The 17,510-nt window shown below is 30.6% G+C and overlaps 1 protein-coding gene across 2 annotated transcripts in view; it reads right to left on the bottom strand.

The window, feature by feature from the left end:
• Positions 1 to 16,055, bottom strand: part of LOC148301987 (trypsin-1-like) — a 28,067-nt gene extending 12,012 nt beyond the window's left edge. For both annotated transcript variants that reach the window (XM_088272359.1, XM_088272358.1), the window contains exons 1-2: positions 15,488 to 16,055; positions 1,695 to 1,827 (exon numbers count right to left, since the gene is read on the bottom strand). In XM_088272359.1, coding sequence (XP_088128485.1) covers positions 1,695 to 1,827; positions 15,488 to 15,550 — 196 coding nt within the window. In that variant the 5' untranslated portion in view covers positions 15,551 to 16,055. The remainder of the gene's footprint in view (positions 1 to 1,694; positions 1,828 to 15,487) is intronic.
• Between the last annotated feature and the right edge of the window lie 1,455 nt (positions 16,056 to 17,510).

Consider the following 17,510-nt stretch of genomic DNA (forward strand, 5'->3'; position numbering starts at 1 on the left):
CAGGTAAGAATATCTTTAAATTCAAAGCCAAAAAATGCTTAATATAAAAGTTAAATATCTGTAAATAGCTTTTTTTGATATTGGCTTCAAATAAATATTTTATAAAGCCAAAACAGCTGACACCATTAAAAAAAAGCACATAAAAATTTACCAAGTTTGGTGTTATTAATATTCAGTCTTCAAAATGATATACATAAGATCTAGTGTATGTGAGATAAACGGCGTAAAAACGGACACAAATATGTTTCGAGAAATGTTTCAAGGAAGCTTACCTATATGTCTTATTCTCGTATATCCTACTCAGTATGAAAAGGGTCTTCCTTGCTTCATATAAAAATTAACGAATTGACTCTTTATATGATCACCGGAACGTCAATTCTATACGGAAGTTCTTGTTTTATGAACGTCGTACTTTATTTATTAACTTTTATTTCTATCAATTGGCATTTTAAAACCGATTATCGACCGGTTTTGTCAGGAAGTTAATGATACTAAAAAGACAATTTATGAATACAATTTACAACATTTAAGGCGAACTCCTTTTGCTCGCTATAGCCGAGAAGTTTATAACCGTAAATAAATGTATGGAGAAAACCAGAAACCAAAATTTCAACGAATGTTTCCTTGTTATATCCAAGATCTCGCTATAACCGTGCTCGTAATAACCGAGTTCGACTGTATTTGTTTTTTTTTTTAAAGTCATGCATAATTTATGTTTGTCCATTAATCAATTTGACAGTCACCCTATGGTAATATCTTTACATTTTAAATTTATCTTCACTTAGTAAATAGCATTTTTTCTTAAAATATATTGTGACACTTATTTCGATGCATTTCGCAAGCTGAGTCTAGATTTAATTATTTTGTCCATGTTTCCACTAAAATATAAATAAAAAAAATAAAAAAAAATAATAATAAAAAATAAGAAATAACCTTTAATGTCCCAAAAACACAACTCTAAAATTTAGACTTAGGTTCACATACGGTGTTTTAAAATGATGCGGAATGCTTCGAAACACGAGTCACAATAGATTTTAAGAAATATTGTATTAAATAAAATAAATAATAAAACCCTTATCCGCACCCCAATGGTGCATAGGGCACTGCGTCATATAAACGCAGTGTTATCTTGATCGTTTACACATAAAGGAAAGGTGATCAGCCCTTTGCTTCAGGTACCAGTCCAGGGTAATATTGAATAAATATGACGCTGAAAAACTCACTTATATTTATTTTACCCGGGTTCGATTCCCATATTGGTATTAACGAACTGAAATATTATTTTTTTTAAATAACGTGTCCGCACTAGACGCGTTAGCTACCGTATGGAATCTACGCCCTGATAATGTGGAAAAGACGTCATTTAAAAAAATCATAATATATTGAAATAAAAAAAAATAAACAATTTTGCTATATGTATTTGTATTGCATAAATGGCCACAAAGGTAAAAATGAATGAAACTGGTTTGACTCAGTCACATGATATAATTTCTCTTGAGGTGATCAAATACACAGTGTATTTGCTATTACTATTCATTTATGTGCATTTATTATTTTTATATTACGATGTTTTCTTCAGCGCATTTAGCATTATAAAATAATTTATTACAGCCGCCAAAAAACGTTTCATCACGTTTTTTATCATTCTTAATAATAAATTGATTTATTTTTTAAATAATATTAACAATTCTTACCACAGGTGCAGTTTTTCAATCTGGTTCCAGAATCTTCCTCCTCATCATCTAACGAAGGGACCTCTAGCCCAAATAAGCTGTCAAATAAAAATCTCTCAGACCTGTTCGTTCCTGGAGATTCAATGCTGTTTGACTGAAAAAAAAGAAAAACTTTTTAAAATATATATTATGTAATACGATTTTTTATAATAAAGGTACTCGTATTTTTCAAAGGCATAACCCGCAAAGCCTCTATTGTAGAGGCTTGTCTGTAGGTAGGATAGTGAGGATAGGGAATGATGTTCAATAAATTCCACCTCATAGTGTAGCGCAGCAGCTCTCAAACATTTTGACGCAAGGAACCTTTTTGAAACACATTATTTTTTGCGAAGTACTGAAATGTTTAGTTTTTATTATTAAACTATAAACATTTGTTATATATTTGATATTCGAACAAAAATAGAAGTTAAAACTAGAACTGTTAACCCATTGTCAGCTGCTCTGGACCCTTGTAAGGTGCCATAACTCACAGCCGTATAAGAGAACAGGATCGATGCAGGCAATTTTGATCTTCACCTACTACAAATCCGATCTCTAGATAATTTGCGGTCTTCATAATATGCGGTGGTGCAAATTCTAAATGAACTCTCAGTTTTTTATAAGACTCCAATTTTCTTATATGCGTTTCTTCTACCAGGCATCTATTCTCAAAATTGGGTATATGGCTGCTCTGGGCCCTTGTAAGGTGCCATGACTCACAGGCGTATAAGAGATTAGGATGGTTGTAAGCATTATTGGTCTTCACTGAGTACAAATCCGAACTGCAGCCTTCATAATATTGAATGATGTGCTAGCAAGTCTTAAACGGACTCTCGATTTTTTAAGGCTCCAGTTTTCTATTTCATGTTAGATACTTCAAATTGGACATTTGTAAATCAAATCAGATGCCTAATAAATCGATTTGGACGTTTATTAAATGAAATCGGACGTTATAAAATAGGAATTGAATGTTATTTTAAATATTTTATAAAAAAGTTAGAACTTTAAAAAATATATTCAAAGTAGTACTCATGATTGAATGTAGTGTTGAAAATCTTGTCTGAAAACTATCACACATCGCGCGCACAGATAATGACAGCGCGCCGCGCAGTCTCGCCAACGTGACGACCAACGCACTTGCTAGTCTTTAGAATAAAATTTATGGGCAGGTATTCCTGACGGTATGCAGGATTAATATAAACAATTTTTTGCAATCACACATCGCGCGCACAGACTATGACAGCTCGCCGCGCAGGCTGCCAACTTGAAGACCAACGCACTTGCTAGTCTTTAGAATAAAATATATGGGCACGTATTCCTGACGGTATGCAGGACTAATATACACATTTTTTTTTAATTTATCTATTTTATGAAATACAATATAACGTTCAATTTGTTTTGTTGAAGTCCAATTTGATTTGTTAAACGTCTGATTTGATTGGTAAAGATACCCAATTTGGTTTGTTAAACGTTAAATTTGGAGTAAAAAACCTGTATAACAACGAAAGCATTTAAATAGCCGAGATACTGAAAAAAGACGTCTTTGATCTTACGCAACGCGATTACTTCAAGTTTATTGTGTTATGTATAACGTGCAATGAGTGAATAGTTGTTTGATGGTCATTGCCACTCTAACGAGGCAGACAATCGTGGAGAAAGTTTTAGACCGGACTTGGAGTATATAGCAAATGATGCAAAGAAATATGTAATTTGTGTTCGAGGTACTTATGATGGAATTCGCTTCACTCTGAGCAATGATTTGTACTTAAGTGTGTACTCTCAAATTTACAAAATCCGTACGCGACCAGAAACTGCACGTGTACTCTGCGCACAAATTTTTAAAGAATTTATTTTGGAATTTGGAAAAAATATATATTCTTTATCTTGTTTCCTTTCAATAACTCTATCTTTTTATTTAAATCTTACTTAATTTAGAAGAAAAACTAAATTTTCCATACAAAAACGGTGTTTTAAGCAATAGATGTAGTTATGTTAAATATTTCGGACATCGGTATGATTGTTTACTTCCAATGAAAAAATATCAATTTTTAAAAACATTATACCGAAGAATTTATTTGTGTAATTTAAGCAGCCAAATGTTACCTGGTTTCAAATAAAATTATATTGATTATCCAGCCTTAAGGAGATTTTTGAAAACTTTAATTTTGCTTATATTAATTTTGATCTCCTGGATATCGAATCCTAGGACCCACGTTTAAAAAAATCTAACCAGTACGCTACGTAGGTGGACTCAAATGTACTCCTGTAAATATTAATATTTTAACAACATTTTGAGTGTGTTCAAAATCTTGTTTACAACCACACGATCCAAAAAGTTGAGATGACAAAAATGTAAAAATAACTCCAAGGTGGAGAAAACCTAGAGTTTTGAGGATTTATTAGGACACACTCTAAATGTGGTGATTATGATCAATTAAAAAAAAAGGAAAAGGAAATTCTATCACAAGAATAATCGATGCAACGAGATAACTACTCTTTGATTTTTTTTTAATCTTTTAATTTTTATGAAACTTACTCTTTTATTAGTACCTTAATATATCAAAGGATTAATTTTTATTTATTAATTCGGCAGTCACTTTATGGTAAAATCTATTGATTTTACTTAGTAAATACTACTATTTTTATTTAAGAAATATTAGTATTTACGAAGTAAAACTTTAATTAAAAATATATTTATTATATATCCACGAACTACTTTACTTGATAAATTATATTCACGATTTAGTTATAAATACGGAATGTAAAACGAACGTCTTCCCTAATCACGAGCAGTATACTCTTTTAGCGAGATAACTAGTTATTTAAAATACTAAAAACAAAAAAAACAAATACACACTATTGAAATACAAACTTAACACATAAATATGATAAATTATATTCACGATTTAGTTATAAATACGGAATGTAAAACGAACGTCTTCCCTAATCACGAGCAGTATACTCTTTTAGCGAGATAACTAGTTATTTAAAATACTAAAAACAAAAAAAACAAATACACACTATTGAAATACCAACTTAACACATAAATATGATAAATTATATTTACGATTTAGTTATAAATACGGAATGTAAAACGAACGTCTTCCCTAATCACGAGCAGTATACTCTTTTAGCGAGGTAACTAGTTATTTAAAATACTAAAAACAAAAACCAAATCCATACTATTGAAATACAAACTTAATACATGTCGTAGTTTTAATACGCCTCTGTTTGGATCTAGCTAGACTCTAGGTGTTTCATTATTCAGTGTACTTAGTGGTGCATGTCATTATGTGCATTTTGATGAAGAAAGTGTGTGAAGGTCAATTTATTCAATAACTCAGACAATAATGTTACAACTCACAAATTATATAAGCATAAATTAATAATCTTTCGACGACTGCACGCAGTATATCTTGAGGCAACACTTTGAAAATTTCAGTCATTAAATTTTGCGGTCATCAATACGGAATTGAATTTAAGTATTTTAATCAGTTTCCATTTATTTTTATACGAATATTATAATATAAAAGTTACAGTGCTGTTATGGAAATCGTCCAACATATGATATTTAACCAAAAAAATGTTTTTTTTTGTTGTTCAATAAAATAATGATAAATATTCATTTTGAAGTTTCGTTTGGTACATAAATCTATTTTGTATATAAATTAAGGTATCTTCTATTGTGTTAAAATTTCAAAGTGTTGCTTCATATGATTCGTAAATACTGAAAAATAATTACTAAAAAGACCATGACGATGATTTTTTTATTCTAATTTTTAGATTTCTTGCAGTTTGGCCAATGTTTTTTTTTTATCACAAACTCCACAAGAAATTTCAAAAATACTTACTTTTTTTTCTAATATGCCTACTCGTGATTTTGAGTTACAAAGGATTTTACCTAGATTATTACTAGTATTGTATATGGAAAGGTAAGAGATGAGACATCAGTCGTTCTCGAAAATAGTCGCGTTTGCATTAATAAACTCAAAAAGTGGTTTATTACAAATGTTTTATTTTTACACTAAAATTGTGATGTTTACTCAGTTAAAAAAATATTCATGTACGAAACATGGTCAGAAACTTATTTGGAGTGAGTGTATGTATTTATATATAAATATTTATTTTTAAATAATTGTCAAAAAAATGTTATAAAATAAGCATGTAAAATTTGGGGAATGCATTCAAAATTCAATCATATTTATGACCTTATTGAAATATTTAAGAAGTATACCCACCTTAAGGTATGCGCGATACTGGAATTAGTGAAAACTTTCGAAAGTCAGGAAATCGGATTCGATACGTAGTCAATAAATTTTGCGGTAATCAATACGGAATTGTATTTATTTTCATCAGTTTTCGCTTATTTTTATACGAACATTATAAGATAAAAGTTTTATTGCTTTTATGCAAATCGTCCGCAATATGATGAATAGCAAAAAAAGGTATTTTTGATGTTGTTAAACAATTGAAAAGTAAGGAAAATAATTTTTGATGTATCATTTGGTACATAAATATATCGTCGTATAGAGGCTAATCACTCTTACGACTCACACACACTTAAATTATTACATCTAGTCACATTCAAAGGTCTAGTTATGAATAACCTTGAAAATTTGGAAATTACAAAAAAAAAACTTTTTACAGATATTCCTCACCATTGCTTTCTTTATTCCCGTTAAACCAAACTCCACCCCATAACTTACACCGTCCAATCAATACCACACTCACTTCTATCAGTAACTAGTTTATTTATTTATTGCTTGTCAGTTTGTATTTTCACCAGTTGATAGTACACCTCTAGTTTTCAAAACTAATCGTGTTTACATTAAGATCCAGCATTCGTTAAGTCGCATTCATTCCACCGGAGAAGTCGCATGTCTCTTCACCGCATTTTTTTCTTACATAATGAATGTTGGATGATTTGTTTTTGTTTTTTAGAATATACGTATTTACATTTATGGAAAAAAGATTTTTATATATTAACTCCTAACCTTTCAATAACCATTTTCTTTAAAAAAAAAATCCTGGAAACTTATTTTTTCAATGCAAAAAACAGTGTTTTAAGAAAAAAATCAATTACATAAAATGTTACCTGGATTTAGAGAAAATTAATTTGCGACTTAACGAATGCTAGGCCCTAATAAATTCAAAATGTGGTAATCCAGCAAGTTTCTTATATTTAAAAATAGCATGACTTAAAATAAATATAAAGAGAAAAATATCTTAATCGGGTAACTGAAAAAATGACATGTTGAAAAACACAAAATGAAAATAAAAATATCTCGTGAAATTATAAGCCACACGAAAAATTGAAAATCATATTTTCGGGTGTTATCCAGATTGTAAAAATAGTCCGGGGTTCGGATCTTGCATACAAATATAAAAAGGGTATCTGGTAAATAAAAGCTTTCTCGATCCAACAAAAATGGCTGTTGTGAACTCATATGTACTGTGTCACGAGATTGATCAATATATCTAGGAGTGTGAGTGTGAGTGACAAAATCTTGTATATATATATATATATATATATATATATAGATAGGTAGGTATGTAAAACTACTTTACTAACAACAATCTTTTCATCTCACCAATAGATGTCTCTAGTGAAGTTCTAGTAATTCAAGAACAACGTTTTGAAATTGGTTCATATATATAGAACTTCCTAATTTGAGTAGTGTGGTTGTCAATCATGGGTAGAATGGTGAATGATGCACGTATGTAAATTGATCACCAGCATATGACTGGTCATAAGCTCTATAAATACCTAGACAGCCATATTCTTCTTCATCTTTGTTAAGATATCAAAAAAAGAAAAAGTAACAGTTACTTATTAGTGACAACACCAATAATGATATTAATGTATGCCTCCATTAATATCTTGATCGTTTTAATGGCCCGAGAAGTCAGTAAGAATACAAATGACTTTATTAATAATGTAAATGCATTGGAAAGGAACTGATTAAACCATTTAAAGAGTTGCTATGTGCATATCGTGTGGGTCAGGGATGACCAACCTTACGATCACTACGGGCGACATTGTTTTAAAGTAATATGCGGCGGTCTACCTTCATGACCGGAAGCTAAACTGGCAGTGCACAACGGAGTCCTGGTTCCGACTCTAATGTATGGAAGTGAAACATGGAGTTGGCAAAAGAAGGATGAAGTAGACTAAATGCAGTCGAAATGCGATCTCTCAGAAGATTGTGCGACAAAACGATGTATGATAGATGTACGAATAGTGAAATAAGGAAGGAATGCAAATCTGAGATAAGCATTATCGATAAAGTTAAGAAAGGTGTGTTGAGATGGTTTGGACATGTAGAACGAATGAGTGAAGAAAGAATGGTAAAACAAATTTATGTGGCGAATGTTAGTGGGAAAAGAAGCAGAGGAAGACCGAGAAAAACATGGCACGATCAGGCATGCCAAATACTTGAAAGTGGTCAGGTTAGGAGTCGTAACAATCGGCGGGTATGTATGAGGAGAAGAATGTTTGCAAGGACAGAGTGGTGTGGCTCTCTATTTTCTCTGCCTACCCCTGCGGAGAAGCGGCGTGATGGTTAGTTAGTTAGTTAGTTAGTTATCACAGACTTATAAAGTAAAAATTTAACTGAATTTAAATCAAACATTGATAAAAATAAAACATATCCAAAATCAACAAAAAATAATTTAAAGTTATTTTTATAATAGAAAATAATATTTCTTACAAACTAATTCGCTTTTTAATAAAATACATCGTTTATAAATCAAATTTAAAAAAAAATTATATTTATTATTCATGGTTGTACCCAACTACGAGTTGCTGTGACTCAGGTCAGGTTACATGGAAAAGAAAGAAAATAGCATATATGTAAACAGGTACGCGTATTAGAATAAATCGTTATGTCAACATTTATTAGATTTACTTTTTTAACCAACGAACTTTACGTTTATATTACTTCTACTACTACCATCACGCCCCCGCAGGGTAGGCAGAAAGGATGGAACGCCACACTCTTCTGTCCTGACAAACACTCCTCGCCTCCTTCTAGATTTTGATTTGATTGTTTTCTATATATATATATATATATATATATATATATATATATATATATATATATATATATATATATATATATATATATATATATATATATATATACATATATATATTTATATATATATATATATTTATATATATATATATATATATATATATATATATATATATATATATATATATATATATTTATATATATATATATATATATATATATATATATATACACATATATATATATATATATATATATATATATATATATATATATATATATATATATATATATATATATATATTTATATATAAATCACACAGGCAGTCACCCAGTCGACCGCGGTTGACGCTTTGGCCACCCCTGATTTGGGTTAAGACGTACGTTTGTAATAAAACTTTCGGTTGAACTTTCACTCGTGTGATTATGTATTCAAGATGCACCTCCTCCACTTGCATAAGTGCTAATGGACCTTATAAAACCGAACCAGAGTGTGATGCAACCTTAAGGTAATGTCGGCAAGTGTAGGAATGAAAGGGATTTTTACTACTCAGTTTCCTTCTTACATCATATTGAACAGAGCTTCACGGTTAAGGTCATGATATTCTAATCAAAGAAGTATTGATGCTTAGTGATATTTTATTTATTGTTTCGGCATTAACTTTGTGGTAAGACATGTTACAATGATTAAAGAAAACACTTTGTTTTTTACCACTTGAGTTTTATTATAGACTACATGATTCAGAAGTTAAACTTCCATCATTCAGGTCTGTATAATAACTAGTTATTATACAGACCTGAATGATGGATGTTTAACTTCTGAAACATGTAGTCTATAATAAAACTCAAGTGGTAAAAAACTAAGTGTTTTCTTTAATCATTGCTTAGTGATATCTATACACATATGTGGATGAATCAAGAGATGAACATCAATTATGTTAAAGAAATGATAATTTTTCTGATTTCGTTAACCACTAAAGGAAATATTCGCAATAAACACAGAATTAATTCCACCGGTGACCACCAGAGAGGTTAATTGTCTGTTCAAGCCTGATATTTTTAAATAATGTACATGGGATTTTTTCAAATTTATTTTTTATTTGTTTTTTATTTGGGTTAACAACAGCAACATATGTAAAACAAAACAGTTAAAAGCTATACATTAAACAAGCCAATTATAGTTAATCACAGAAACATAAAGATTACTACAAAATATTTAGTTTAGATCTAGCAAATGAATGAATGTGTGTGTGTGTGTGTGTGTGTGTGTGTGATGTTGATTCTAGTAGGGACACACATACAATGCTGAGAAGCATAGTTTTTAAAGATCCTGAGAGGACAATATGCTCACCATTCGACTTTTCAACACAGATTTTCGGCAATTGAAAATGTCAGATTGGCTAAAACATGAGTTGTACTCACTAGCCAATCCAAACAAAGGTGAACTCCGCGTATAATTAGTTCGAAGGACAGGTACTCTGAATAAAGATTGTGACGTGTGACGGGTACGGTAGCCGGGTACATCATACGTTATTTTGAAAGAAAAAACCTATAGAAAATAAATTGTTTTATTTAACTCCTTACCTTTCGTTATCTCTTTTCTTCTTAAAAACCATATAATTATAAAGAAAAATATATTTTTTCAATTCAAAAACAATGTTTTACGAAAAAAAATCAATTACGTCAAATGTAAAATGTAAAATTTATATTGACAATGGATTTATATTACCACAATGTGACTGCCGAATCAATCAATGAAATAATTAAACAAATTGATTTTTTGAGGACTATGATTTCATATTCTGAGGGTATTTATGAACAATACACAATAGTTTGAAGTTATGTTTAAGGGTGAAGACTGACCGGAGCATTTCGTCGTAACGTAGCGTCGTAACATCGCTCGCGGCGAGCATCAGCGAGCATCAGAAACTATGGATGTAGCGCTCGGCTCGCTGTACTGACTATAATTATATACGAATGCTCGCATCGTAACGTGTTAGGTTACGACGAAATGGCTCCAGTCAGTCTTCACCCTAAGATTATCACTAAATTAAATGAAACCCCAAGATTTATGATCTGTTTTTGATAATAATTACTCTTTTGTGGTAATTGTGCTATTTTACCAAGTAAAATTAATATTAGCAATGGATAGATATTACCCCAAAGTGACTGCCGAATCAATTTATCTTTTTTATTTATTTGTTCGGGAATTGTATAGCTTTGCATTTAAAAAAAGTATATAATAAAAAACAGTTATATTAACAATAATAAATTATTTATTGTTTCGGCATTAACTTTGTGGTAAGACATGTTACAATGATTAAAGAAAACACTTCGTTTTTTACCACTTGAGTTTTATTATAAACTACATGTTTCAGAAGTTAAACTTCCATCATTCAGGTCTGTATAATAACTAAAATATAAAATATAAAATTGTTCTATAAATAAGGAGAGGGGAAAGTAAGTAATTACAATATATTCCCCTTATTTATAGAACAATTTTATATTTTATATTTTAGTTATTATACAGACATGAATGATGGAAGTTTAACTTCTGAAACATGTAGTTTATAATAAAACTCAAGTGGTAAAAAACGAAGTGATTTCTTTAATCATTGTAACAATAATAAACATTACAATAGATTTATAAAAATAGTTACATTAATAAAATTAAGCCAATTAAACAATCCCACATGTATAACTATTAAAAACATTAAGAGATAAAAACAAAAATAAAAAAATAATAAAAAAAGAGTGGGAGTGTATGTGTGTGTAATCTTAGCTTCTTTATCATCTAGTATAATCATTTAACGATTCCATTACCATAAATATTTCGATATAATTTTATAACTTCACGATATTACGCTTCTCCACACTGAAGGTTAAGAATTTTCATTCCAATTTTTACTGTCTTTAGCTGCTCTAAACGTGTTGCTACAGTGGAACCACTCTCTCGAGATATAACTGTCTTTATATAACTGTAATAATGTAATTTTCCTCAAGTTCATTCAAGTGTTTACCTCGAAGTTGATCTTGATCGTGAAACTGGTAACTAGATACTTCTGTTGCAAGTCGAAAGTAATTGCGCAATTTCTCCGATCGCTAACCACGTCAGAAAACTCATTACTCATAATTTTAATGGCTTTTAGGAAAACTTATAAAATGTAATTTATCGAGAAATGATGCAAATTAGCTGAAGGTAATCAAATTACACAATTATTGACATGTTTTATTTTTTTCATTATTCTCAAAAACTGAATTAATCCATTTTTAATTTACGTTTTACTTGCTAAACAAATACCACTATTGTGACATGTATTTCGATCCATTCCGCATCATTTACCATTACTGTGTTTCATTGTGTGGATTTTAAGATAAAGTAGTATTTTCCAATTAAAACGTAAATAAAAAAAGAGATAGATAATACCACAAAGTGACTGTCGAATCAAATAATTAAATTTCTGAAATTAACTCCTGAGAGATATAAATCAAGATGTATCATATATCCCAACAGAGATAAAGTATCTGTTTATGAAAATATATGGAAATCTAAATATATTCACAGGGGTTAAGATGTGTTATTGACTTGGTTCAATCTGTTGTAGATTTGTACGTTGTGACATTCATCATTCTGTCCATAATTGAACATTCATACTGTCTAAATTCTAGGAAGTTGTATGTAGGAGTCCTTACAATAAAAAATATATTAAATTATAAATTCAAAACCTTCTTCCTTCAAGTAATGTTTCCTTTTTTTCCGCGGAGTGTAATATTTGAATTATATTCTTTATTATTATTATTATTATTAAAACGAATTGTAGACCATAGTTTACCTGATGGGGGAATGGTTATTCTAAAACCGGAAGTCATAAAGTCGAGTTTTTAAGTGGTATCACAAAAAGTAAACGATGAATGATAAAATGAATATTATATTACCATAACAAAATGTTAATACTGCTTAAAATACAAAATATGATGCAATTTATCTTATGCTGGGTAAAATTCCTTTATAACTGATCAATGACATTGAAAAACTTTGGGATAGAAACCACATATGTCACAAAACCCTTTTATATAAGTTGTTTGATTTTTCAAATGTTTTTTCTAAATATTTAACAACGTGAAAATACGGTATTATTTTCAATACTTTTAAAATATTACTTATACAATAATTTATTTACGATTTTCAATAAAACAGGAATATGAATTTCCCTTTTTTAACAATCGGATACCAAAATTAATTTAAGAATAATAATAAATAATAAAACCCTTATCCGCACCCCAATGGTGCATAGGGCACTGCGTCATATAAACGCTGTGTTATCTTGATCGTTTACACATGAAGGAAAGGTGATCAGCCCTCCGCTTCAGGTACCAGTCCAGGGTAATATGGAATAAATATTCGAGTAAAAAAATCACTTATATTTATTTTACCCTCCTCGGGATTCGAACCCGGGACCTCCAGAACGGTAGCCGAGCGCGCTGACCGTTACACTACGGAGGCGGACTTTAAGAAATAGATGTTTTTATTTGTACAGCAAAATAAACAATGACTGTTATTTTATAGAAACAGCTTTGTAATTTAATTTCATAGTAGTATTATAATGATTGTTGTCTGTGTCATCTTCATTTAGGCCCAATTTTCAAGAGACTACTTCTACAACTTTGTATAAATTAAAGAGAAGAGAAAATAACGTCCTATTCTCTTTATTTATATATGCTAATTTTTATACAACTAAGGAACATTTTCGTAGGCGCGTCGTATTAAAGAAGTATTTTTTTAAAAGCATTAATGATAAAACGCTTAATGGAAAGAGAAATTTAAATATGTATACAACTGACGATTCTATATTTTTTAAGGAGCTTATACATGAAAAATCATACAAAAATATATTTACTGTACAATTCTTTTTTTCCTATGCCCTGCTTCGCCCGTGAATTGGATTGTTTCTTTATTTTATAAAACAATATATATTGATCGGAACATTTTAAGCTTTGTTTATTTTTCTGTTGGACCTCTGTCTCTTTAAACAGAAAAGCTTTTCGGATCAATTAAATTTAACCTTTTGGGTGTTTTGGGTCAATAGAGGTAGGCCATTCAGGCCAAGAGAAGCAAAATCACCGGCCATAAGTTATTCGGACTAACTGAGCATCTTAGTTTATATTTTATAATAATAATAATAATAATAACCCCAATGGTGCATAGGGCACTGTGTCTTATAAACGCGGTGTTATCATGATCGTTTTACTTATGAAGGAAAGGTGATCAGCCCTCCGCTTCAGGTACCAGTCCATGGTAATATTGAATAAATATTACAGTGAAAAAATCACTTATATTTATTTTTACCCCCCTTGTGAATCGAACCCGGGACCTCCAGAACGGTAGCCGAGCGTGCTGATCATTCCACTACGGAGGCGGACAAAGTTTATATTTTACGTTTATTATTATTATTTTTATTTTTTTATTTTTTTATTGCATTAACTTACAACTTTTGTTATTAATTTACTTATTTATTTTATTTATTGTTTCGGCATTAACTTTGTGGTAAGACATGTTACAATGATTAAAGAAAACACTTCGTTTTTTACCACTTATACATTACTATACAAACCTGAATGATGGAAGTTTAACTTCTGAAACATGTAGTCTATAATAAAACTCAAGTGGTAAAAAACGAAGTGTTTTCTTTAATCATTACTTATTTTTTTATTTATTCCAAGCCTTGAGGTGAAGTGTACAGGATTCGTAGGATCATATGGCATATACATTTTAAAACATGAACAAACATGACATAAAATTAAAAGAAATACCAATGAACTATGTAGATATAAACACATTTAAACAAACATAATAAATACACACACATAAATTTTGCGTTTTAATATTTTTGTAATGAAATATTTTTCATATTATTTTTGACATCTCATCAAAGATGAAGAAGAATATGGAAGTCTGGGCATTTACGGGGTTGACGATCGTCATAGGCTGGTTTAAGTGATCACTTTACACACGTGTAACATACACCAATTCTACCTATTATTACTAATATAAGAGTTTCTGCTTAGTAAAAAGCTTCTTTACATCTCACCAAAAGATATCTATAGTGATGTTCTAGTGATTCAAGAACAAGGTTTCTAAATTGGTTCATATATATAGAACTTCCAAGAATTTTAGTAGTTTGGTTGTCAATAATGGGTAGAATTAGTGAATGTTACACGTGTGTAAAGTGATCACTTAAACCAGCCTATGACGGTCGTCAGCCCCGTAAATGCCCAGACTTCCATATTCTTCTTCATCTTTGATGAGATGTCAAAAAATAAGGTAACTAGTTATTTAAAATACTAAAAACAAAAACCAAATACTTTTCAAATACAAAGCTAATCCATGTCGTAGTCGAGATGTCATAAAATAATATGAAAATAACTCCTGTAATTGGAGATAATCCAGATTTTGCGAACAAGTATTTGGACACACTCAAAATGTTGTAAATATTTTTTAATTATGTGTAAGTTTATGAGATTCGAGGAGATTTTTTTGATTTTCATTTTCTGTCATTAAATATGTGATATACATATTTACGTTTTAATTTTCATTCGTATTTCCCTATAAATTTTAAATAGCACCTTGTCCGGTGTATTTATAGAAAAATGTATATGTGTTCTTAGAGTAAATAAATAAATATAATAAATTTTAAAATCCTTGGCAAATAATAAAAAATAGAATCAGGTATAACTTACCAACGAATGTGCGCAATATGGAAATAGTGCAACTGTTGCCAAAAAAAATATCCATCGGTTCATGATGTAATAAATTGTCTTTTCCCCAAACTCGATAATGTCAAATAATCACTCAATTCAACAAAATCATCGAACGAACTTCAATATAACTCGAAAGATATATTTATATAAAAAAATTGTAGTATGAAATTTCAGTGTGTTAATTTGGGAAATATTTTTAAATCTAGAACCGTTTTTTTATTATTAAAATTTAACTAGTCATGTTTAAATAATGTTTAATTAAGTTATCCTTGCACTATTTTAATATTATTTTAATTTTGACGTTGACAGAACCTCAATCATTTGAATCAAGTGTAAGTGAAATTTAAATTTTGTATTTTTTTTAACCGAATGTGTTTGGGAATGTTTCTTTTAAAATATACAAGAAATTCTTGTTAATTTTGTCGGTTTATTTAGTATGTTTCCGTTAAGTGGTTTTGGCCGATTTTGTTTAAATATTGGCACGTTAATTGTATTGTTTGTCTTTCACTGCGACTCTTTCACTTTCACTCTTTTCACTTTCAGTAAGTTCGAAGGCTAGCAGCTGACTGAGGGGGACCTTTCTACGAGTGGCAATGAAAGTGTGGTCCCCTCTCGTGTTTCCCAATTGCCCCTCCACCGCCGACGGTTCTATCGGATCGTTTCGTAAGAGTCGAAATACACAAATTTCACATTTTGAACACTGCATTCCAACACGGCGAAAATAAGACTAATTCGAACCGATTAACTATTGCAAATCCACGGGTTTACGGTGAAAAACCAATTTATCTATTCATATATATTGTCCGCCTCCGTAGTGTAATGGTCAGCACGCTCGGCTACCATTATGGACGTCCCGATGCATTCCGCATCATTTTCAAACACCGTATGTGAAAATGATGCGGAATGTATCGAAACACGTGTCACAGTAGATTTTAAGAAATAGTGGTATTTACTAAGTAAAACATTAATTAAAAATGGATGGATTTTACCACAAAGTGACTGCCGAATCAATTAATGAAATGCTTTAATTTTGTTTGTAGTAGCTATCGACCAGCTTTCAACCCCATAGAGCACCAAAAAGATGCAAGGAGCATCATACAATTCATGCGCAGATTTAGATAAATTCTCTATAACTTAAAGAAATAAAACACAGATTTGAGACTAAGAAATGATATAATTGTAAAAAGAAAATAACACACTGAAAACAGGTATCAATATACAAATCAAAGAACAAAACAAGATAAGTATTTGATTGCATTTCATCATTGTTTCTTCTCGTGCTTCCTGCCATGCATTGGGCAAACTTCGGACATGTTACTATTCCTTTGATCCTTTCTCCTACTTCTTCTTTCCACCCTGCTTTCCTTTTTCCTGGGCATTTCCTTTCTGCGAACTGATTTTTTGGAAACCCTTTGACTTCTCGTTCCCCTTAGATTCCTATCCTTTGTTTCTCGACGTGTTTTCTTAGTTTTGACAGTTTCCTTTGAAGAAGCCTCGTTGGTGCTGGACATTTTCCGATTTTTTAATAATATATATGCACTTCACAGAAAATTTTGCGAGGAAATGATATTCTCTTTGACAATTGTGAGCATTTTTCATTTTTAATATTTTGTTTTCGATTTGAAATCAAATACGATGGAGTTCGTTCTAAAATTACAATTAAAATAGGTACTGTACTATAAAACTTGTACCTACTTACGTCAATAAAACCCTTATCTGCACCCTATGGTGCACAGGGCACTGCATCATATAAACGCAGTGTAATCTTGATCATTAACACATGAAAGAAAGGTGATCAGCCCTCCGCTTCAGGTACCAGTCCAGGGTTATATTGAATAAATATTACTGTGAATAAATCACTAATATTTATTTGACCCCCCCTGGGAATCGAACCCGGGACCTCCAGTATGGTAGCCGAGCGTGCTGACCATTACACTACGGAGGTGGACCTACTTACGTACCAATGAAAAGACTATTGTTATAATAATTTCCAAACCAAGCT

Source organism: Brachycentrus maculatus, unplaced genomic scaffold, assembly GCF_059751285.1.
Source record: "Brachycentrus maculatus isolate JH-2025_06_01 unplaced genomic scaffold, ASM5975128v1 h1tg000495l, whole genome shotgun sequence".
Taxonomy (NCBI): Eukaryota; Metazoa; Arthropoda; class Insecta; order Trichoptera; family Brachycentridae; genus Brachycentrus; species Brachycentrus maculatus.